General features: G+C 47.8%; 1 protein-coding gene across 4 annotated transcripts in view; it reads right to left on the bottom strand.

Annotated features, from left to right (window-relative positions):
- Positions 1 to 252: 252 nt before the first annotated feature.
- HHAT (hedgehog acyltransferase) overlaps positions 253 to 25,725 on the bottom strand; it is a 228,868-nt gene continuing 203,395 nt past the window's right edge. For all 4 annotated transcript variants that reach the window (XM_024551292.4, XM_045188340.3, XM_045188342.3 and 1 more), the window contains one exon: positions 253 to 1,215. In XM_024551292.4, the coding sequence (XP_024407060.1) occupies positions 1,124 to 1,215 (92 nt within the window). In that variant the 3' untranslated portion in view covers positions 253 to 1,123. The remainder of the gene's footprint in view (positions 1,216 to 25,725) is intronic.

Genomic DNA, 25,725 nt, shown 5'->3' with positions numbered 1-25,725 from the left:
TGGGTACACCACGGATTCAAATTTTAGAAAGTTTGTTCACTTACCCCTGCCCCCACTGCTCTGAAAAAATAAACAAACCCGAAGCCAAACAAGTATTCTGAATTCTCTGCCACTTGAGGCCATTAGTAGCCTGTCAACACCTTTCCAGAGGAATGAAGAATTAAGAGTTATGTAAGTGTCTTTAAACATTTTCCTCAAAAAATGTTTAAAACAATTCTACAAAAAAGCGACTTATGTGATAGAAAAGGCTCCACTTTATTCGAAACAAAACCAAACAGTATAAAGCACTGAATGCAAACCACTGAGTGGGAGGATGCCGGTGGGCCTTGCATGGGGAGAGAAGAGCCCGGGAAGCCGTCCTTAGCCTTTGTGACTTGCCTGATAGCGCCTGCCTGTGGGCACGCCGTTCCCTGGTTTTTAAATTCTGCTCCCTTGTGTGGACATGATGAACTGCCAGGTAGAGGCACGGCATGTTGATACTGCTCTGCAAATCTAGGAAACGGCCAAGTGTAGATCGCCACGATGAAGTTCAAAAAACAGGTCTCCTCGCGTACAGACTCCTTGGAATGTGACAGAACATATTCTCTCTTCTTTACCGCGTAATTGGAAACACAGCTACGACTTTGCCACCTCCCCGCTGAGACCACACAGCAGGGCATGGGGAAGGGGGTCACGTAAATGTCACCAAAATGTTTCAGAAATACTTGCCCAGTGAAGGACAGGCCTATCACCAGTCAGGACTTCTGGGCGTCAGTCAAAAATGCCCATTACATTTAATTCTTAGTAAAGGAGGAAAAAACCAAAAGGGCCTTTAGGCACCGGGGACCACAGTGTCGCTATGGGCAGATGGGCAGGACACTACAGCGCTGGACCCCAGCTCACTCAACAGGAAAAGGATGGTGGGGGGAGATGATGTCTGTGTCCCTGAAGGTGGTAGACTCTGGTCGTTGATTTTCTATGTCGATTTTCTAAGTTCGAGCTTCCAGTCTTGGAGTGAGGTAACTTCCACAAACAAGGAGCAGGCCACGTGCTGGCCCCTTGGAGGTCATCGTGGGGCGTGAGGCCAGGGAGAAGCACCATTTGCCTTGGAGGCCAACAGCAAGGCTGGCCTGGGCCCACGGCATTAGTTCTCAGAGTATGTCTGGGCCCAGGCAATGCCCACGTGGGAGTAGCAGTACAGGAATCCCAGGACGGAGAGGGTCACCCATGGCCAGCCTGAGGGGGGGACAGAGATGGAAGAGCAGTTAGAAATGCCTAGATGGGACCTTCCACCCATGCAACCTGTCCCCCTTCGGAGAAGGCAACCTGGGAAAGAACATGGGCCTCGGTTTACAGCTTAAGACATGAGCCTCCTGGAAAGTGCTCTAACTGGAGTGCCAGTGAGTCAAAGCTTACATTCCCTAGGGTCAGCATCAAATGAGGGGTGTGCTATCATAAATGCACATTATGTTTAGAATTAGCACAAGCTTTTAAAGAATACGTATTTAGAAGACTAAAGCAGTTAATAATAACAAAAGAACAACAGTCCGTGAGACGCATAGTAAATCTCAAATGATTATATTAAATCTCAAGTAAATCTCAAATGATCAATGATTATATTGAATTGGGTGTCATTGGTAAGCACACAGACAGGAGAGCCTAAATTAAGCATTTGCTTTCAAAACTCATACCTTTTAGTGGTTCCTTCTACAAGTACTTTGAATAACTGATGTTCTTTTCTTTCTCCTTCTTTTAATTAACAGCCCTTTCTGCTGAGTATTTGTTTCTTAATGATCTCCATGTCTTGTACATGTTTCACTTATTCAAACATTCATTGGGAACTTTGGGGAGCCAGAGGTGCTGTGGGAGGTACCAGATGCCCAAACAGAAAGATCACGTCCTACGGTGCTCCCACTCCAGCTTGGCAAAGACAAACACACACCACTGGGACTTAGGAGCCGTGTGTGTAAGCTGGATAATGATGTGTGTGGAGTACATTTAAACTGGACTGTGTGGGATGAGCAAGAATTTGTCAGATGGAAAGGGACAGGGACAAGGTACCAGAGGGATCACCTGAAGTGTGAACATCACAGGCCCTTCAAGGAACAGGGATCATGTGATGTGGCCACCACACAGGGAGGGGCAGGCAGGGAAGGGGCAGGAGTAGGGAGGAGGCGGTGGGGAGCCACTGGGGGTTATCACAACTGTGGAAGGCTCTCTTCTCGCCATGGCAGCCATTAGCAGCTACTATTATTAACATGACAACATAGTGGTTAAGGTATAGGCTCCGAAGGGGGATTAGACCCAAGCTCAAATCCTGGCCTGCCACTTGCCAGCTGCGTGACCTTGAGCAACTGAAGAAATATCAAATGTAAAGTGAGGAAGGATGGAGTAACTTACGTAAGTGTCTTTATAAGGTCCCATGGACTAAATTGTGTCCCCCACCCACACTCGTATGCTGAATCCCTGATCCCCAATGTGCTGATGGTTGGAGGTAGAGCCTTTGGGAGGTAAATAGGGCGAGATGAGGTCATGAAGGTGGGGCTCTCATGATGGGATTAGTGCCCTCAAAAGAAGAGACACCAGAGACTTTGCTTCCCTCCTTCCCCTTCCCTTCCCTACTCTCTTGTACCATATAAGGACATGGGGAGAAGGCAGTTGACTTTAAGCCAGGAAGAGGGTCCTGACCAGGAACCAAATTAGCTGGCACCTTGATCGTAGACTTCCCAGCCTCCAGAACTGTGAGAAATAAATGGCTGTCACTTAAGCCACCTGGTCTGGTATTTTGTTATGGCAGCCTGAGCTAACTGAGACATAAGGATTCCGTCCAGTGATGGGGGTCCCTTGGCCTATGGTGGGTACTACAGAAAGGCAGTGATAATGGAGATGAGAGGACAAAGAATTCTTTCTCCAACAAGATTGGAGTGACATCAGGGGGGTCAAGCCCTACTGTTTTCAGCTTGTTCCTTGGCCTGGCTTAGTGCAGGAATTCTCCCAGGTCCTGAAGGCAAGGCAAGGGAGGGGAGCAGAGAACCCCCAACGGCCTGGCTCTGGGACCAGCCCTGTGCCCCACCTCCTGGCTGATAGCAGAGAGGAACTGGGACAAATCACCACATACTTTGTGGCTTCAAATAACAGAAATTCATTCTAGAGGCCACAAGCCTGACATCAGGGTGCTGGCAGGCCACCTTCTTTTTGAGGACTCCAGGGGGGTCTCTTTCCTTGCCTCTTCCAGCTTCTAGGGACCCCAGGAATGCCCTGACGTGTGGCAGCGTCCCTCCAGTCTCTGTCCCATCTTCACTCGGCCTCCTTCCCCGGTCTCTCTGTGTCCTCTCCGCTTATGAGGACACCAGTCATTAGATTGAGGGCCCACCACAATCCAGGATGATTTCCTCTCAAGATCCTTAATTAATTACATCTGCAAGCACCCTATTTCCAAATGAAGCCACATTCTGAGACTCTAGTACACTTCAGGGGGCACTGTTCAGCACTGCACAGTCAGATACTTTTTTAAAGCTTCACGACGGACCCACCCTGCCTCGAGGCCATCGGGTCTCTCAACTCTGTGGCTCAGACACACACGCCAGGGGGCCCGTCAACACCTACTCCTCTGTGGGCTCAGGGAACAGGAAGAGGGAAGGGGGCTCCAGGTACAGGAAGTGCTCCCAGACTTCAGCTGTGCTTGGGACGAGGCATCAGCAGGGGTTTGGTGAACACAGAACCCAGAAGCCGGCTGTGGAGCTGAGGGTTGGGATGTTTTGTTTGCACAAAGCTGGGCTGGGGGCGTTGCACGGCCTTGCCTGGACACCCCCATGGAAGCGTCTGTCCAGCACACAGAATTCTAAGGAGAAACATCCCCAACACTGCCCCGAGGTGAGGCACGTGTGCGTAGTTAGGACCACAGCGGGACCCTGAAAATGCTCCCCGCTGTGACCGTGCCATTCAGGGAGGCAGCTACACAGCAGTTAGGAGACTTGCAATCCTGACTCTACTACGAGACACTAGTAAGGTCTCAGTTTTTCCATCTATAAGATGGGAGGTCAAAAATAAGTCACAGCATGTGAGGATCATAGGTTGGGTAGCGCTTTTACAAAGTGTTTCAGAAAAGCAAAGGATTGCTATAGGACCCCCTGAGCATCCAATCACACACATGGAGAGCTGGCCTTTTTAGTGCATGTACGTTCCCACAGACAGTGACCCCAGTGTGTACCCAACGGCTGCGGGGACCTCTTACCCTTTCTTGCCCTGAAGTGCAGTATGCGATGACAGGGAAAGGACAGATTCCACAAGTCCTTCCATGACATACAGCCAATACTTTATGAGCCTGCGCTGTGTGCCAGGCCCTGTCCCAGACTCTGGTGTGGCCATCTGGGGGTAGCCATAGGTACAAGGTCTTGGACTGTGGTGGCTGCTAACCAAGCACCGATGTGGCTCAGGTGTGTGGGGGGAAGTGGAGGAGATGCTTGGGGCACAGCCTCCTCTTCGTCAGGGCTCAGATGGGCCCAGGACCACAGGAGTGAAAAGAAACTAAGACAGGCTGTTGTTCTGGAGACAGTCCAAGGGTTGCTATGACGCACAGTCATCGGGCTTGTCGGCTGTTAACCAAAAAGACGGCATCAAAATGGTCCGTCCTGACAAGTGAACCCTGACCTCATCCTGCAGTCCTCCCACCCCATGGCCTTTCCCCATTCTGTCTCTCCTTCTCTGCGCTCCCTTCTCACCAGCATTTCCAATGTGCGGCGTCCAGGCAACTCCCACGTCCCCACGGCCCTGACCCCGTGCATGCACACATACACGTGCTCCATGAGCGTGGATCATAAAGCCTGGGGGCAGTGAGGTGTTTCTTGGTCAAAGGAAAAGGTCCTTCTCGAGAGGGTACTTTAGGGTCAGAGCCCCCTGCACACTCTGCACATTCATGGCGGGGGCCCCCGGAGTAAATAAGGTGTGTAGCTTCCCAGGGGCTTTTGATGCCTGGGCCTAACAAGGCCTAAACAGGTGAACAGTTTTAACAGCTTTGAAGATACTATTAACAGGATGCTAGCAACTTAGACCCCAGGGGTAAAAAAATAGGTGATATAGTTAATAGGACAAATCATTTGACAGATACAGCTAAATGCACTTAAGTGGGGTGTATAACACGAAGGATTCAATTAAGAGGACCAGTGTGTACACAGTATAATAGAGCAATGGGATTTAGGGGGCTGCAGCACGATGTTGTTAATAAGGTAAGAGTGAGGTGTGCCATAACTACAGCTAATGAGAACCCAGAAGAACACAGAGGGGAAGGCTACAGCTAATGGAAAGTGACAGTGTCATTTTACTTGAGGTCTCTGTGGCAGAACAACTCTCTGCGCAATTCCATCAGTGTGAAAGGACTGGAAAGGCAGAGCCTCGGGAGAGCGAAGGAGAAATGGTCATCGTGCAGGACCACGAGAGGGCAAAGGACATGTCGAATTGGTTTTCCGGGGAGTGAAGGGATAATCAGAACAAGAAGTGGGCCAAGTGAAAAACTTTGTTCAAAAGGAAACATAAAATGATTCAGCCACAGCAGAAAACAATATGGAGGGTTCTCAAAAAATTCAACATAGATTTACTACACATATGCCCAAAATAACGGAACAGAACGACTAGGAGAAATAGCTACACACCCCAGCTCACAGCAGCATCACTCACAACAGCCAAAGGTGGAAGCAGCCCAGGTGTCCGTTGATAGACGAGAGAATCCACAAAATGGGGTACGTGCGTATAACGGAGGGGTTTTCAGCCTTAAAAAGGAAATTCTGACATGTGCTACCACATGCACGCACCTTGAAGACGTTAGGCTGAACGAAGCCAGTCACAAAGGGACAAATACTGCATGGTCTCCACGTATGTGAGGTGCCTAGAGCCGTCAGACTCAGAGACACAGAAAGACAACGGAGGCTGCTGGGGGCTGGGGGGAGGGGCGGTTACAGTCTGCTGGGTACAGAGCCTATGTTTTTCGAGACTCAGAGGCTCCTGGAGATGGAGGGCAGTGGTGGCCCTACGACGATAGGAATATGCTTAATGCTACACTGACCTGTACACTGAAAACTGGTTACGATGGTAAATTCTGTATTACATACAATTTACCACAATAAAAAATTCTATGCTGAGTAAAAGAAGCCATTGAAAAACTAATACACACCGTATGACTCCATTTATGTAAAATTCAAATTGATTCATAGTGACTAAGGCATGTCAGTGGTCGCCTGGGGCTGGAGCAGAGGGAGGGGTAGGTGACGAAGGGCCACCAGGAATCTTCAGGGGTGATGAAAACGTTTTGTATCTCAATTACGGGAATGCCTTCAAGGGTATGTACATCTGGAACATATCTTGAATGAATGTATTTTATTGTGCATAAATTACTTCTCGATAAAGTTGTGTAAAAAATTTGTAAAGGTAACAGAACACGAGCACATCACAGGTTTACAGTAGGGCTGCAATGTCCTGGGCCACATACGCCCCAGGGTATTAAAACGAAAGGGGCAGGAAGACGCATTTCATTTTTAAGTGATGATGGGTCTTCAGTCCTGCCTCTCCCTCGGGTCAGGAGGACCTGCCGTGTGCAGGCTGAGCCCTGGGCGCCCCAACCATGTGGTCTTCCCCTGGGACCTCGGAGGAGGACCACAGTGGTGGTTCGGCACCATGTGGGTGCATTAGTCAGCACAGACTCCTTCCCCAGGGAAGACAGCGATCCTTCCTAACAGCAGAGGAGTTAGCTGAGCTGCTGAACTGGGTACCCATGACCCCCTCACAGGCTCACTTGGCTGTCGAGTGGGGCAACACTCCTGAGCCTGTGGCTGACATCCTGGCTCTAATGGGTTTTCAAAGGCCACATCCTGCTGTTGCCCATTTTTAGAAGAAAGTGGCTGGTGACCAGCACATGAACAAACTTTGCAGGGAAGCCTTCTTCCTGCCCTCCCTCCCAGTCAGCCCACACTTCAGTCTCTGTCTGCATATGCATAGTGTACGAAGAACATGCCCTCTACTACAGGGTTTGTAAAGAATTCACAATCTTCGGGAATTCTCACAACACTCTGGGACAGGAATCACTAACCTACACCAACATTCTTGCTGGAAGTCACACTGCCTCAGAAGGGCTCGGAGTCCACCTCCCAAGCCCAGGGTGTCAGGTTGGATTCTATCTGGAGAACAGTCTAAGGGACTTCAGTCTGTCCTTCAGTCTTTATTCCCAATCATCCATCATTTATCTATCATTAACAATGCCCTGGTTTCCTTCCTCCATCCAGCCAGGCAAGTGTTCCAGCCAGAGGCTCTGGCTCCCTGCTGCCTGTTGTCCCTCTCGCTCATCCCCCGCTCAGGCATCACCTTGCTGGGTCACACGTTTCCTGAGGGGTGAGAAATACCATGACCTTCCCAGCTTGGCTCTTGGATGTCTAGAGCTGGACAGAGAACTCTCACTTTCCGGTCCCACGGAGCAGCAAGGTTGCCCAGTGACTCAAAGCCTACAAAAGGAAAAAGAGTTGCTTCCTACTACTCCTGAGAGCTGTCAGGCCACAAAGAAAACACATCTCACCTCCCCAGACAAACTCTGCTGGGTTGGACCTAGGACTGCGAATGTGAAGGACAGATTATGATCGTTCAATGCCATCCGCCTATCCATCCATACCCCTGGGGATGCAGTACTTATGTAACATCCTGGTGCAGACCAATGTAAGGCTGGTGAATTTCAACCTCCATAGAGGACTTTGCAAATGGGCAGGCTCAGAGAAGGATATCCAATGGGGAAAAGGCATGAAAAGATGATTTCAGGTGATACTGCAGAGGAGAGAGCCACAGGTCTTAGTGACTGGTGGATGTGGGGACCAAAGAATGCATTTCCTTTCATCGACCCTGAGCCCCGCCTCACACAGAACCCTCAGGGCTGACATTCAGCTGGTGCACATCGGAGAGCCTATACCTGATGTTAAAAGGCCAATATGCTTCCCTACTAGTTAGTAAAAGCCACAGGCCCTGCGTCTCCCTCATGCCTGTCCCCTGACACAACCATGAAAAGGGTGACAGCTGGCTCTGCAGGAGCCTCGGGGACCTGCTGCAGCACTTGGCTGCCATCTTTTCAGATCGCCTGGTCTGTGGCCATGTCTTAACTATTTGTTAGATATTTGGAATGCCACCCACGACCCTATGCATACCCTGCTCTGCATTGATGGCATCTTCTACTCCGAGGCCAGCGCAGGCTGAGTGTGTCTTTCCTTAGAGGACTAGCTGGTGCATCAGACCCTAGTCCTCGGATCTGAGAAACAGCCTGACCCCTGCCCTGGCACTCTCTGCACCAGCTTCACCTCAGTCACTTCATTCGTTGTTCAAAATGACACTAGTCCCAGCCTGGGGACGTTGTGGAACTGAGCATCACAGGGTCCTGAGCCTGCAGACCTTCCTTCAGAGCTCAATTTAGAGCTTTCACCTAAAGAAAGCTATAGGGCAGGGGCCTTCTCCTGTGGGAGGGCTGTCTCATCGAAGGACACACGGCCAGCAGGAGCAGAGCTGCCCAGGCTGCAAACATGTGACTGCTGGGTCTGTTTTCACACACGTGGGAATGTGGACGGCAGGCCTGAACGATTTCTTACCCTCATACAGTTCACAGATCTGGGCCTCAGACCCAGGTATTGAGGCCTCAGTGTTTTTTGTTATTTTTTAAGCTCAGCTGCCTCTTTTACATCCTCTGATGACAAAGAAGGACTGGATGGTTCTAACTGGTTCTAAACTGAAGCATGAAATCCCGAGGCACTGGCTCCCCAAAACGAGCCCACATCGGAATTACTGGGGGACGTGTTGAAACAGGGGCCTGGGGAGGGCCTAAGAGGTGCATTTCTAATCACACCCGGGTGATGTGGATGCTGCCGGTCCAAGGACCGCCCTTTGGGAAGTGCTGTTCTAGGGGAACTCTGGAGAAAGAACTTTCTACTAATGGTTGTTCGTCAATTGATGAGGCTTTGTCACGGAGCAGAGGAGACAGACAATCACTGAGCACTACCAGCTGCCAGGTGCTTTGCTGGGCTCCTTTTACATTCTCAACCACCTTATCAGGGTGGTATTATTAGCTCCATTTTGCAGAAAAGGAAACTATGGCTCACAGAAGTACAGTAACTTTTCCAAGGTCTGACAGCTAACTGGTTGTCAGGCCACACTCAGAGCTCAGGGTTGTGTGACTCCAAGGGCACTCGGGCCCCCTGCAGGAAAGGCTTGCACTAGGCCTCTGCCTCCTGGCTTGGCCCTCACCTTTAAATCCTCTGCCTCCAAATCTCATTCCTCCCTTTACTCGTGATGCCAAAGGTAACAGGGAGGGGGAAGCAGCAGATTCTTATTAGGCGTCATCCATCATAACCCACTCGGTCACCCCACCTCCAGAGGCCTCAGTTTCTCCATCTTTGCAAAGGACAATGAAGAAAGCATTGCCACGCACGTTTCCATCCTTTGTCTTAGTGCCTACCCTAGATTGAGCACTGCAGAGCATGTGCCCACAGCCTGGATGACCTTTCATGAAGACCGTCAGAGGTATTTGGCCCCTGCTACCAGCTGAGCCTCACAGGGCATCTAGCAAGGTGACGCAGAGGAAGAGGTGGTTCTGAGCACCCTCCGGGAGCTTCCTGCCATGCCGGGCAAGAGTCGCCTGCTAGCTGCTGCGCGCACACCTTCACTGGCACTGGCAGCAGCCTTTAATGAATCATGTTGTTCACAGTCAGTTTCACACCCTGATGAAGCCAGCCTATGCTGCATTCTTCTTCCTTCCCCGCTGCCCGGTACAGGCCCCGCAGGCAGATGCTTGCTAAAGTGCTCGCTCCATAAACTAAAATCATTTCATGTGAAATTGGGGAAGCAACGAGAAGAGGCCAGGTCACTTTTTCTTTTTCTGAGAGTGCAAGTAGAAGGTGGTGCTGAGAAAACACAGATTTTTTCCCTCCCTGGGGCCACATGCGTGGGAGGCCTGCTTTGCAGAAAACTGTCCCTGCAGCTGATTCCACAACCCCAACTCGGCCGCTGGGGCCAGAGGCTGCACTGGCAGAACACGCTTCCACAGCTGTTTCTCTTCCATGACCTGCGTCTTTGCACAGCCTAACTGGGAGGGCTGCTCACCGTCCATCCACGGCCACACCAGGTAACACAGAGGATGCTGCCTCACAAGTGAGCTCACGGGAGCCACTTCCCTTCTCTCACGCAGACGGAATGCACACACAGCGTGGACCAGGCTCCTTGTCACACAGCCCTGACAACACTCACCCACACTGATGTTTGTGGAGCACCTACTCTGTGCCCAGCATGTACCCAGGCTGCCTTGACATGTGTCACACAGACAGCTAGTGTGCTTATCGAGGCCTGTGTGTGCACTGAGGGCTGGGAGCGCACTCGGGCCCAAGGCTTCACCTGCACCCGTAGGTTCAGTTCCATGGTTCTGTGACCCAAGTGTGCAGGTAACGAAAGGCTCAGAGAAAACACCGACGACAGAGACAAGGGTCTCAACCTGCTGGCTAGGCTAGGATGATAGGCCGAAATTTCACTATGATAAAAACGGCAGAGCTTTAGTGGTTTTGTTTTGTGTGCTAACCCCACCGCACTAAGATCGGATGGCAGACGCCTGGGAACCGTGTCACGGAGGAGTGGCTAACAGGCCTGGCCAAGAGAAGACTCTAGAGAGGAGAAAGTTGCTACCTGCAGATATATCAAAGTTAACCCTTCCTGAAGAAGGACGAGGCAGAGGGACACTGGCAGCGGCAGCCCTCCCTCCAACTCTAGAACAGGCTCAGGAGACCCTGAGCTTCCTCTGACCTGGGATGAAGCAGAGGTGGGACAGGTGGCAGCCTGAACACAGTGGGGGAGGGGCCTCTTTCCAACCTGAGGCAGAGCCAGGTCTGAGAGTCTATGAAGCAGCTGCTTTCTCCCCAGGATGTGGAACCAGGGCACGCACAGTACAATGGTCCATGAATAAACAAGGATGAGGCTGAAGGAATAGGCTATTGACTCTCAAGTATTCATTCACAAGACTCCCAAGTCCCTACTACCCGTAATTACAGAGATCAGTTATTGCAAACCCCGGAGCAGGGAACCATATGGAGGTCCACTTGGCCTCCACTTCCACAGCCCATGGGACACGAAGCCACCTGACAGAAGTGCCCACAGTCTCAGCTCATGCACATTTGTGGGTGTGCCTAGGAGAAGAGGCACCCGGCATGTACTGGCCATCGACACCCAGATTTTTCCAAGGGCCAGGAGGGTGGGGTGCCACTCAGGTCGTCCTTCCCCCACCCTCGAATGAACAGACCAGGGAGAGCTGGAGAGGGAGAGAGAGGGAATAATACCGAAGCCGTGGGAACATCTGGAAAGGCGATGTCAGCAGATGCGAGGCTGACATGTTCTTTTCCGAAAGCAGTTGCTAGATAAAGGACTCCAAATCACTTGATGTAAATTTCCCAGCAAAGAACAGAATGATAGAACTGAGCTCCTGGCATCAGCGACAGCGGCCACAGTTCCTTCTGGAGCCCTCAGAGGCCACTGTGGGCTGTGAACGCCAGCCACCCCTCGGAAAGAGAAGGAAATGTTCCTGCTTGTCAGAGATGGCTTTGTTCCCACAGGCTGCTCCCACTCACTGTGCCTGCAAAGTCTAGTTTGCTCATCTCCATGCTGAGGCGTGGAGGGGTCGGAGGGCTGGAAGTACTGTGGAGCTGAGAGCTCGCCTGTGCACCTCCTTCCCTGCTCCTAGCCCAGGGGCCATCCCACTGTCCCCTGCTCCTGCCACCTGGTCAAAGGTAACCTGGCTGTGCCTGGGGTGCAGTTGGTGGCCATGGAGCAGTTTCCGTCTAAGGATACTGAGCCCATGGGGTGGACTCATTACTGTTGACTTTAGCCACCTGAGCTGCCTGTTGCCCTCCCGAAAAGGAAACAATAGACACACAAAGGAGCTCTGAGATTCGTTCAGAAAAAAGTGGTTCCAACACTTACAAGTGTAGTTAGAAAAGGCATCTCACTTCCTAGGCGCTGGTGTAAGGAGGGGTGTGGAAACGGAGGTAAGAAGAGCATCCAAGCTCAGGGGATGCTCTGGTGGCAGTGGGAATCACAGACCCCCAACCCCCCCCACCCCGCCAGCCTGCTAGATTGAGAGGGAAGCAGCTCGCTCATCCCGCAGTAGTTCATGCCGACTGCAGTCGCAGGGAGCCCGGGCGTTCTCTGCTGAAGAAGCCTCTCATCAGAGAGAACACTTTGTAAACTATAGGAATGTCTATCCACCGTGCTGTGCCTCAAACTCACACACAATAGTGCTAAGTGCAAACTGTAATCAAAAAATAAAACAATAATTAAAAAAGGAGCATCTGCACTTCCCTGAAATGGGCCCAGTCTCTTAGGTCACCGTTCCAGGGAGGAGATGCAGAAGACCCCCGCAGGGCCCTTCTGTGAAACCCACACCCAGGGACCAGGGCTCTGTGAGGCTGTGCAGAGGGGCACGGAGCTGTCCCACAGCACGGCGGCTCTTCTCCCGCCCGAGCGTGAGGCTGTGGGGCCACATGGGTGCATGGGCGAGCATAGCCACCCGGCCCTGGACAGTAGCCATGGCCACTCTCTTGCCAACTCGGGCCACATGACAAGCAGAGACTTACTGAGCGGGTGTGTGTTCAGCCTGCAAGTTAGAGAAAGTGAATGCATGCACGTGAGCCTAGACTCGGAGAGGCTAACCATGCAGACGCCATGTTTTATAAGAAACACTGTCACACAAAAGCCATTTCAAGGACTGCCTAGGAATCCAGTGTGGGCATACTGATAAGTCCAAGCTCAGCCTGGAAAAGGCCACAAGGTCACGTGGAAAGGGAGCTAGACTTAGTAGTCTACGACACTTCGGAAGAACTGGGCCAACAGATGGAGGTTGAAGAGTTAGATTTTGGCTGCTACGGAGAGGAGCCTGAGCCACTGACAGCCTCCCACCAGGCGGAGGCATCCTGGGGTCCCTGCCCTGCCCGCATCCAGGCGGAGCTCTGGAAGACAGCCATTGGGGTGGCTGCCTCCCTTGGGAGGGGGGCCAGATGACCCCCTCAAGGCCTCTTCTAACTCTGTAGATTACAGCCCATAAAATCCAAGTCCTCAAACCATCCTCCCTGAGAAGTGGTCTCTCCCTGAGTACTAGGAACAGAGGCCATGTTCTAGCAAGCTGTGCAAATGTCACAAGATATGGCAAGTTTCCAGTAAAGTGTTTATGAGGATGTTTATCTGTCATACAAAGACTTTTTTGGACTCAGAGTACAGAGAAAGACATTTTTGTGACTTAATTATCCCATTCTGAAGGAGCACTGTCCCCCTCTTAGGCCTCCGCCCCTGGCTGATGGCCCCGGGGTGGTGGGGAGGAGGTTCTGCCCGGGACAGCAGGTCAGATGCTCTGAGCCCGGGCTGGGACTAAGGGTCCCTCCTGGCAGCTTTGCTCACTTGGGCAGCCTGGAAGACCCTGTGCAGGCCTTTGCAGGGAGCAAGCATTCAGCAAGCTCACGGGGAAGCTCTCTTGCTCGCCTGCCAATCTGCTCAGAATCAAACCCCTCAAACCAATTTTCTACAGGGGCAGAGGGGACAGGGCAGGGCGCTGTTGGAGTGGAGCCAGGGAGGAGAAATCAGAGGCAGCCTGGGTCTCTAGGGGTGCTAGGAGTTAGTGAAGGTGTCAGCACCCTTCCCTGCCTCCCCTGGGCTTCCTGTTAGGCCAGGAGGATGGGCCAGAAGGCTGGGAAACTTGTCCTGGTTCCCTCCCTTCCTGGTAGTGTTTCCACGGAGTTAATTGTAGGTCTCCAGGGAAAGGACCTTCGCTGCCCCAGCTTTTGGCTGGGTTTTGTTTGTGGCCTCGGAGCACAGTGTGGACACTCTGGAGTCTGTGTGGAGTTCCCAGATACTCCCGCCGGGTGGGTCCACTCAGGGTGTGGAACCAGCCTCGGCGTGCTTTCTCAGAGTCTGCTGAAGTGACGGGGCCATGTCTGCGGAGTCAGCTCTGTGACATGGACCCGGACTTCTCTCCATCCTACCGGTCCCATCTGCCTAGTTCTTCCTAACTTGTGTTCCAGCAGTAGGGCTTGACATGGTGGAGAAAGAAGGAACTGCGCCAGTCCCCGTGTCTGCTGGTGCCATCTCTGCCGACAACCTCGGGTGGAGACCTAGGCTGTGGACGCCTTTCATGGCCCTATCCTAGTGGGCTGCCGTGTGTCCTATTTGGGAAGATTTGGCTCCTTCTTGCTGTAAGGGCTGGGAAGGATATGAACCGAACATAAACTAATCATCCTTGTGATTCTCATCCATCATTAAACACTTATTGAACTCCTACTACATGCAGGGCACTGGGCGCAGTGCTAGGGATACCAAAGAGATTAAAAGGCTGACTTGCAGTTAGGGAGACAAAAATTAGATGTAAAAAGGTACAACACAACCTTAGGGCATTTTCTGAGAACAAATAAAGGAGTCAGCATTCGACATTGGGTAAGTTTTTTCTGTGTACTGGACATAATGTCAAGGGCTGGGAAAATGGGATGTGAAGGACTGGCCTCCACCCCCAGAGAGCTCCATTCTGGAGAAGGAGGAGGTGTGTGTGGTTTGGGGGAGGGGCCCAGAGCACTGAGAGCCAGGCCCTGGGAGGACGAGGGAGCAGACGGGGCTAAGAAAACATAGACCACCTTGACTCTGACCATCACCCACACACGGGCCAGGAGGGCCATCCATGGCTACCATTCTACTCTCCTAGGCACAGACCTTCTGGTAATTTCCATCCTCTGGATAAACCCCCTTCACCGGAAGAAGGTCTGCCCTCCAGTAACATTGTCCCTCTCCTGTGCCCTCAAACACAGTTTAGAAAGAATTTTTTTTTCAAAAAATGTAATCTGTTCATTTTTTGACTAGTTAATGCACAACATAAAATTCAAACATACTGAAGGGTAAGGAGGGGAAAGAAAATCTCCGTCTTCCCAACCCCACATCCAACTGACCCAATTCTCTCCTTTGAGGCACCTGTTCCCAAGTCCTGGTTTCTACTCCCAGAGCTAGGCTATGCACGCAGAAGCTTAAACATTTTATAAATGTAACATACGAGGTCTGGCCAAGTCCAGAACAAGTCCAGTCATTGTTAATATAATGAGAATGATTTGCACGAAATCAATGCTACCTGGCAGCCAAAGAGTGTGGATTAGAATGTGCATGTGTGAACAATAACAACTTCACTGGACTAGTTGGGGGGTAGGGGGAGTGGTAGATGCCACTGAGTGAGCATGTGTACTGTGTGGCCTCACATTCAAAATGGATAGAGCGATGAATCTGCATCAAATTTTGCGTTAAGCTTGAACATTCCTCTGCAGAAATTATTTGGATGATTCTGAAGGCCACAGCTACAAGCAACTGGTGATTGACAGCCTCATCACAACAACGTGCCCGCTCATGCATCAGGTCTCATCTAGAGCTTTTGGTGAAACATCAAATCACCCAGGTGACTCAGCCTCCCTACAGCCCAGATTTGGTGCCCTGAAACTCTGGCTTTCCCTAAAACTAAAATCACCCTTGAAAGGGAAGAGATTTCAGATCCTCAACCAGATTCAGGAAAATATGACGGGGCAGCGGATGGTGACTAGGAGAACAGTGTGAGGTCCCAAGGTTCCTACTTTGAAGGGGACTGAGGTATCATTGACCTATGTGTCTTGTATTTTGTATCTTCTTCAAGGAACATCTCTGATTTTTCATGTTACATGGCAGGATACTTTCTGGATAGACCTCATATATAACATACACAGATACATATATATACACATATATATACATATATGTTTTAAATGGCTGTTCACTTTTCATTTTGAAATATACAGGGTCTGGCAGCAGTAAGGCCTGCTTGAGTGTGGTTGGTAGGGTAATAATATGGATGTAATAATTTAGAGTTTTAATTTGAACAGTTCACCTAAAATGTCATATGGTGTGCTTGAGTGTGATATTGCTATGTTGCAGAATTACATGCTCATGATTTCGTAATAAAAGGTTTTGTAATAAAAAGGGGGCATTACTTGTGCCAGACCCTGTATATATTGTCTGAACACAAATGTTGTACACACTGTTCATTTCCTTATTTTTTAAGGTCGACTAGCTTGGGGATTGTTCCATGTAAGTATATAAGGCTGCTCCGTCCTTTCCAATGGCTGTGAACATTTCTACTGAAGTTATGCACCACAGTTTATTTTCTTGGCCCCCCTGATGGCATTTATGTCCATCCCAATCTTCTGCTATTACGAACGGTCCCAGTGACTATCCTTGCCCATATTCCATTTCCCAGGTATGAAAGTGTATCTGAATGACAAGTTCGTAAAAGTGGAATTTCCAGGTCAGTGTGAAGATACCATCGAACCGCTCCCCACAGAGGGGTCACCACTTTATACTCCTGGACAAACGTATGAGGCTGACCTTTGGATCCACGTGATCTGGGGCAGTACCTTGTTGAACGTTTAATTTGCATTGATCTCATTCACAGTGAGGTTGGGCATCTTTTCATTTGTTTGGGAGCCGTTGTGTTTCCTTCTTCCATGAACTGTGCATTCACGTCCTTTCCCCGTGTTTCTGCAGGAGAGCTGTGTTTGAACAGAGACCTAGCACGGTCTCTGTTTTCCCGACTAGATCTTGAGGGATACATCGCTTAACTCCCAGTTTGAGCTCAGAGCCTGCTGAGAGACCCTGTGGTGTGGGAATATTAGGGAAGGAGAGGCAGTAATCACACGAGTCAGGAGAGAAGAGTGGGGGAGGGGCTGCCATGCACAGAGGAGGGAGTCAAGACTTTGGGTTCACCCTTCACAAAGAATCACCTGGAGGGGTTCTCAGCGAAGTGTCCTCTTTCTCCCGTGGTCAGAGTCATGACCTGCTTCTAAAATAGTGCTCCAGGCTCTGTTCTGAGCCGTTTCCCCTCTCCCCCCAGGGACGAGATTGCATAGCTCCTAGGAGACAGTTATCCGTGGCTTCCCAACAAGACATGTAATCAGTGAAACTGCATATAGTGAATGCTCTCCTCTGCCTGTTTCGGAATTTATCGAATGAGAATATGTAAAAAACCATATTTGGTCCTCCTGGATCGACTAGGGAAGGAGTGTGCTGTTGGGGCTAGAAAGTTAATAAAGGATAGGGTTACCCCGGGCCCATGTACCTCCAGCTCATGCCCTAGCTTCCCATCGCCTTATAGGGAGGAGGGGTTCAAGAGCTCACCTTGTCTAATTTAGGAGCTATATAAGAACATCCAGCTGATCCAGAAAGAGATTTAAAAAATGTCTTATACCCACGAGCCTCCAAAAGTTCTGATGAAGAATTTGAGTTATAGTTGAATGCCCTTAAATGTGTTTATAGTTGGCTAAGTTCCAGAGCTGCAAGTAAAAGGCCCTTATACTACATTTTCCCTTTTAATAAAAAGAAAAAATAAGCAGACTATGCTCCCCTTTGCTAAGTCTAAGAACCCACCTACAGTACGACACTTCTAATGGAACCTTTACTAATAACTTTTCAGTAATCCCCTCCTTCAGCACTCTCTCTAGTCTCAGGAACAACAAAGCAGGAAGGAATAACATAACCTGCCCCCACAGGTGGGGCCCGTTTCAGGAGCCAGAACTCTTAAGACCCAGAAGAGAGCTTTGCCCTTGGACTCAGGAGCCCTGAGTTCTGCAGCTCATCAGCTACACTCACTGATGTCTGGGAACCTCTTATTTTCTGTTCTTTACAACTAGTGTCATCTATCTCTACTCACAAAATCATTATCAGAAGGGGACCTGTCTGATTCTCCATTCATTCAGCAGGATCACCAAATAGGGCAAAACTCTGGCAAGAATAGACTTGGACATCTCACGACTCTAAGTCCAAAAGGTTTCCTTATGCCTAGAACTAGCCATTGCACAAGCCCACTTCTGGCTTGCTGAGGTATGGAGACACAAGCCCAAATATACTCTGACTGCATAAGCACCCTGCTATTGCTATTTCTATACCCCCAAATGTGCTGCTGTTATCGAAACCCATCATCCCTCAGCACTGCTGATTATCGGTAGCATGATTTCTGTAACACCAGAAATCCTCACACCCAACATTTCGACATTCCACCTTCCCATCTCCGCAAGCTAGACAAGCTGGTTGACACCACATAGGACAGGCCAAGGCCAATCGTGACTCTGACCCCCATGTGATCACTGCCAAGACAACACGGAACCTGAAGCAGCCACGCCTCAGACACAGTATGGGCCACATGGGTGTCACTCTGAGCAGCGCACTCCCCCCACTGGAAAAATACTGGGCTACGCGTGTCCCGCTATCTGAGGGTCATATTTGCACACAAAGGTCTCCCGTGGCCATGGCGAGGCTGGCCTCCAGCACCACCAACCGTCGCTGGATTCAGCGTGACTAGCCCTGTGCTGGAGCTACCTCATCGGACCCACTCAGGCCTGTGAAGTTCCTCTCTGAAAGCTGGTGTGGACCCTGGACGTGTTTTGGGAACCGCTCTGCAACTGCGTTATGCTTAGACTCCTGAAATGAGTCTGCCTTCCTGAGCTCGCTGACACACGGTGAGGAAAGGGGCTCCTGCCTATGCTGGGCGGTCAGAGGGGACCCCAAATGTGATTCCAAACACTGTCTGAAGACAGCATGTATCTGAGCACAATCCCACATACACACACTAGAGTTGAACATATATCTAAGTATATGCTTAATATCCCTTCTACCTTCCCCAAGTATTGGGCAGAGGCCAAGATTGTACTGTTGGGCTGATTCCAAGGATCTGAATTACTGGAAGATGCTTTCATTATACACCAATTGGCTTATTTAACACAAAATTCAACGGTGCTGGATGTCTGAGTCTGAATAATTTATAGAATCATTATGCTGGGAATGGTCTGTTTTTAAAAGGCTCAATTCTGGAGTCACTTTAACTAAACCACAAATTTCCTGCACATTTCTGCATGCGGGCACATTAATTCAAACATTGGTACTACAACCAGTTTTTGCATTTTGCATAATGCACGTTCAGACCTCTGTGAAATTTTCTAATTAATCCCACATTTTATATTAACACATGTGCATTACACATCGACATTACTTTCTCTACAGAACAAATAAGTCCTCACTTGAAGAAGAAAACGTGCTGGAGAGCGCATGGGGCGTCACGCATAATCAGTGGGCTTGTGGGCCTTGGAATAATAACCGAATAGCACTGAATGAGCAGATGGATATTGAAGACAAGACCAAAGACCTCTTCTGATGACTACTGAACCCAGAGCCGCACAACGGCACAGAAAACAACAAATGCTGCCAAGATGAGAGGAACCTTTTCCCCACCACCAGCCCCACCAAATTCACGGCCAGGGGAGGAAGGGCCTGGATAGTAAATGCAAGGGTTCAAGTCTCCTCTGGCCAAACGTGCACTGACTACGTGTTCATAGCAGTCCTCTGAGGATCAGCACGGCAGCAGTCAATTTACCTGAATGTTTTTTATCTATGGTTGTCCCATGGGCCCTCTTCCCTTCCCCATGCAAAAGTGGCTCAGATGTTGAGACTGATGAGACTACACGTGTGCCCAGAGGGGGATGGGAAATTGTATTACTCACACAAGGAGGATGTGTGGGGAGAGCAGGTACCCAGGCCATTCCGAAATGGCTTGAGCCATGCGAGGGGCAAGAGGCTCTGGGTTTTATTGTGGTTGGGGGTAGGGCCAGGAGGAGCAGTGTCTGGGTTTGCCCTGCGTGAACTTTCCTCCAGCACCCATTTTCTTGTTGGTTTGCTTGCCCAGGGACAGGCCAAAGGAGACGAAGGAGGGTAGGGCTTGCATGCTATAGGCAGTCGAATATGAAAAATGGAACCGGATTCCTTAGTATTCCTTAGATATGTTTAAGTCTTAACCCCTAATTCCTCAGAATGTGACCTTATTTGTAAATAGTCTTTTCAGATGTAGTCAAGTTAAGATGAGGTCATAGTCAGTTAGAATGGGCCCCAAATCCCACACAGCCGATGTCCTTGGAAAAAGAGGGAAGAGAGACACAGAGACAGACGGTCAGAAAGCTGCCATGTGCTGACAGAAGCAGAGATCAGTGATCTGGCCTCAAGGCAGGGAGCACCAAGGATGGCAGGTCACCAGCAGAGCTGGAAGGAGCAAGGACTCCCCGAGTCTCAGAAGAGCACGACCCAGCTAAAACCTTGATTTTAGACTCTCTGCTAGCCTCCAGCCTGCGACAGAAGAAATTCTATTGTGGAAGCTACCCTGTTTATAGCAGCTTCAGGGAACTAATACAGTAGAGAAGAGATCGTCCATTGCTTTCATTTTCTTTCTTCTTAGATGATTTGAGTGTGCGGTTTTACTCAAAAATGGAATAACTGGGGGATGCTAAAGATTTTTAGAATAATGAACAAATCACAGATCTTCATATATTGCCAATTTGCCTTTAATTCCTCAAAATTATTTTAAATATACAATAAGAACATATTTTATATAAAATATCTAGACTTTTGGCTCACAGTACCTTTTATACCACATGGCTAATATTGTAACAAATTAGCAAACAGAAGATGAAGATGCATTTCTGTATGATCTATAAGCAACAACAAAATATTAACAGTGATTACATCTGGGTTATGGGATTATACGTAATTGATTTTTTTTTTCAAATTGTCCCCATTGTAGTAAGAAATATTTTTAAAGTGAACACCCTGGCCAGGTGGCTCAGTTGGTTGGAACGTCGTCCCATACACCAAAAGGCTGCAGGCTTGATTAGCAGTCGGGCGTATACCTAGGTTGCCAGTGTCTCGACATTTTCTTTCACACTGATGTCTGTCTGTCTGTCTGTCTCTCTCTCTCCACCCCACCTTGCTGTCTCTCTAAAATCAATAAAAGCATATCCTCGGTGAGAATTTAAAATTTTTTTTAAAGGAACACATTTTACTTTCCAAGAGATTTATTTTCACAAAAGCGAGAAATAGGATTCAATGCCTTCTCTTTTGGGCTTTTGTCTTGACTTCTGATCCTGGAGCTCAGAGATATGTTCACAGCCTCCTGATTATGCCTAAAAGGATTAGACCAGGGTGAGCAGGGACAGAAATATCCATTTGTTCCTTTAGAAATTGGAAAAAGAAGCACTAATCCTGCCAGCCAGCACAAAGGGCTCAGGCCAGGGAGTTTGTGGGTAATTTTTCTCTGATTTAGTATAAAATACAGATAGTCCTCTTATTCTCAGTTTTCACAGATAGGCCTTAAAGTCCAGCTGCTTATAAAATTCTTTGTAACACAAATCAAACATTTGAAAGTAAAGTTTGAGTTCTGGTTCTGCCAGGATGGCACAAACCCGAAACAACCTCCATCACCTGCAACTTACAACCAAAAGCTCTGCAGAAATACATAAAGCAACTACCTGAGGACTCAAAAAGAAAACTGAAGCAGCAGATTTTGGAGGAGTCAAAGTTTAGTGAAGCACAGGGGTAACACTCCCAGTTATCTTCTCTTGTCTCTCTCGGCTGCGTGTAGAGAGTGGGTCCAGACTGTAGCGCCCACAGCAACCAATAAAGGGGTCCCTGCAGGCTGGACAGTGTAAGGGGACCCTGGAGAAGAGCAAGGATGAACTGAGAATGGAAATGCAGACCCTGCAGTTTGAACCTCACCAAGTTACTTGTTCTGCATCTTGATGGTGGCGGTGACTGACTACACATGTCACTTGTCAAAATTCGTTGACTGCTAGACCGCACTTGAAGTGGCTGTGTTTTATTGTTTGTAAGTTACACCTAAATAAACTTGATTTAAAAATAAACACAAGAGAGCCCAGAAATAAAGCCATACATATACAGTTAATTTATAACAAAGGAGCCAAGAATATACAATAGGAAAAAGACAGTCTCTTCAATCTACAGTGTTGTAAAAATTGGGCAGCCACATGCAAAAGAATGAAACCACACCACAAAAATTAACTCAAAATGAATTAAAGACTTGAACACAATGCCTAAACCATAAAAATCCTAGAAGGAAACATAGACAGTAAGCTCCTTGATATAGGTCTTGCTGATGATTTGTTAAATCTGACACCAAATGCAAAAGCAACAAAAGCAAAAACTAAACAAGTCAGACTACATCAAACTAAAACACCCCTGCAGAGCAAAGCAAACCATCAACAAAATTAAAAGACAACCTATTGAATGGGACAAAATAGCAAATCATATATCTGATAAGAGGCTAATATCCAAACTATTATATAGTATCCAAAACAATGAACTCATACAACTCAAAGCAAAAAGTCTGATTTAAAAATGAGCCAGAGATTGATATAGATATTTTTTCCAAAGAATACATCCAGACTTCTGGCCAAGATGGAGGCATAGGTAGATACACTGTGCCTCCTCGCACAAAAGAAGGACAACAACAAATTTAAAAACAAAAAACAACCAGAACTGCCAGAAAATCGAATTGTATGGAAGTCTGACAACCAAAGAGTTAAAGAAGAAATATTCATCCAGACTGGTAGGAGGGGCAGAGACAGGCAGCTGGGAAGGAGAGGGCTCCAGGTGAGGCTATGGCTGTAGGACTCGGTAAGGCTGGTGGAGCGGGCAGTCCCACATTTGCGTGTGGATAAGCTGGGAGGAACAACTGGGGAGTAAGATAGACCATGCAACCCAGGATTCAAGTGCAGGGAAATAGAAATAAAGCCATACATATACAGTTAATTTGTATATTGTATGTGTATTTGAGACCAGAAGATCTCCAAATTTGCAAATCATTCTACAAAAATGTCCATATTTTCAGCTCCAAATCACAAAATAAATTAATTTCTCCATGGCGTGAAAATTTCCAGAAGCATTACAACTTAGTTCTTGGCATATGAATATATCATTTTGTACTAGCTCTAAATACATAAAGCCATACATATATAGTTAACACAGACCCTCTGACTGAAAAAACCTGTGGGGGTTGCGGCAGTGGGAAAACTCCCAGCCTCACAGGAGAGTTCGTTGGAGAGACCCAAAGGGTCCTATAATATACACAGACCCATCCACCTAGGAATCAGCACCAGAAGGGCCCAATTTGCTTGTGGGTAGTGAGGGAAGTGACTGAAAGCTGGCTGAGAGCCAAATAAGTGGCATTGTTCCCTCTCAGACCCCTCCCTGACTTATAGTACCACAACACAGCAATGTGGGTTGCCCCACCCTGGTGAATACCTAAGGCTCTGGCAAAGGCTGTGAGACAGATTCATGTTTCCTACTTCCTCACAACAAGTTATTCCAGGCAAAAAGTGTCCCATGGTTAAACGTTCACGAAATGCTGGATTCGAGTGAAGGTCCTTATCATGTGGCAAGACTGCCAATGCATACGGTAAATTTTCAAAAGACATGCTATGCAAAAGTTTCCCAGCTAATTTTGCCAAGGATCCCTCTGGAGATGGAACATTTCAGCCTCCTAAGACTGTTAGTTCAAGAATTGAATTGGGGAATACTTTGGAAAATGCTGACCTCTCAAAATGACCATGGGCCTGAGAGTCAGGAGACAGGAGCTCTAGTTCTGATCCTACACAAGTAACTTTAGCTCCCTGGGCCTCAGTTTCTCTTTTTCCCAAATGCAAGGGTTAGGACAGAATTTGTCCTCCCAAATCTTTTGGGATCTAACTTTCCACAGTTCTGTAGGTTGTCTTGCACTGGACAAAGGGGGAACCAGAAGATCTCCAAATTTGCAAATCATTCTACAAAAATGTCCATATTTTCAGCTCCAAATCACAAAATAAATTAATTTCTCCATGGCGTGAAAATTTCCAGAAGCATTACAACTTAGTTCTTGGCATATGAATATATCATTTTGTACTAGCTCTAAACACCACTGGCTCATCTGTGTAATGTTTCCAGATGCTTCTGCAATTAGCTCGGCTGTATTTAAATTCTGTCCACTAAATTGAATGAGATGCTCCCTCCTCTCTTCCAACAAAGCTGTCTGGTGGCAAAAATGGTGCTCACGAGGGACAACAGGAGGGCTGTGCTCTGCAGGCCGTCGGTTCACAGACAGCCCTTCAGTGACTCACTTCCCCAGGCCAAGTCAAGGGCTAGATCAAAACTGAAGAGACGCCAAATCTCACCAAATGTATAAACATATTCAGTGCAACTCCAGTTACATGTCAACATATTTATTTACTTTGTACAAATTGGCAAGATGTTTCTAAATTTTGTATGAAAAGTCAAGGATCTAGAAGTACCCAAATAATCTTGGAGAATGAAGGGGGAGCAGTTCTATCACCAGCAACAAGAATTATAAAATAATCACAGGGATGTAGAGTGCAGCACAGGGAATGCAGTCAATAATAGTGTAATAACCATGTGTGGCAGAGGCGGGTACTGAAAGTATCAGGGGTAACACTCTATAAAGTACATGATGGTCTAACTACTGTGGCATACACCTGAAACTAATACGAAATTATATTGAGTGTAAACTGTAATTGAAAAATAAAAAAAAAAACAAGATTATTAAACTTCACTAATTACTGTATTTTGGGGACTATACGATGCACTGGACCATAAGACGCACCTAGGTTTTAAAGGAGGAAAATAGGAGAAAAAACCCCCTTCACCACCGCCCCCCTCCCAGCCAGGTAAACTACATTCGGACTATAAGATGCACCCCCATTTTCCTCCCAAATTTGGGGGAGAAAGTGCATCTTATAGTCCAAAAAATATGGTAAGCAGAATAGAAAGAGACTCATAGACACAGAGAATATTGTGGTGGTTGCCAGATGGGAGGAGAGTTGGAGGGATGGGTGAAAAAGGTAAAGGGATTTAGAAGGACAAATTGGTAATTACAGAATAGTCAAGGGGGTGTAAAGTACAGCAGAGGGAATACAGTCAGTAATATTGTAACAACTATGTACAGTGTCAGATGGGTACTAGATTTATTGGGGTAATCACTTTGGAAGTTATATAAATGTCTAATTAATATTGTATGTCAACTTTAATTAAAAAATTAAAAAGTATTTTAGAAAGACAATACGATTTTGGCCCAAGAGACAAATACACCATCGGACACCTGATTTATGACAGAGATCACACGGCACATCAGTGGGCAAATGGCGGTCTTTTTGATGAATGTTGCCGGGTCAATTAGATACTCACACAGACAAAAAAAAATGATCCCTATCTCATCTCAGGCATAACAATTCATTCCAAATGGAGTGTAGATCTAAATGGGAAAGGCAAAAAAGTAAAGCTTCTAGAAGATAGTGTAGAGAGATATCCTAATGACCTTGGGGCAAACAAACATTTCTTAATGAGGATACAGGAAACACTAAAAATGAAGGAAAAGACTGATAAACAGGACTTAATGAAAATTAGAAACTTCTGTTCATCAGAAAACATCATTAAAAAGTAAAATATGGAAGCCACAGAGTGAGAGAACATATTTGCAATACATGAAATCAACAAAAGACTCTTATCCAGAAGATAAAAGAATACTTATAAATCAAGAAGAAAAAAGCAGTTGATTATATTTTTTAAATGACTTCTAGAGGTATTTCAGAAAAGAGAACACACTGGTACAATACACACATGCAAAGACACTTAAACTTCAGCCATCAGGGAAACGCAGATTAAAATCATGATGAATTCCCACATGCACACTCAAACCAGAAGAGCTAAAATTAAGGAGATGGACAATTCCACGTTTGGGAGAGGATTCAGAAGCACTGGAATCCTCCTGCATGGTGGTTAGACAGTAAATCAGAGCAACTACATTAGAAAATTGGTGAT

The sequence above is a fragment of the Desmodus rotundus genome, chromosome 12 (assembly GCF_022682495.2).
Source record: "Desmodus rotundus isolate HL8 chromosome 12, HLdesRot8A.1, whole genome shotgun sequence".
Lineage (NCBI taxonomy): Eukaryota > Metazoa > Chordata > Mammalia > Chiroptera > Phyllostomidae > Desmodus > Desmodus rotundus.
This window is presented reverse-complemented; position numbering and strand designations above follow the sequence as displayed.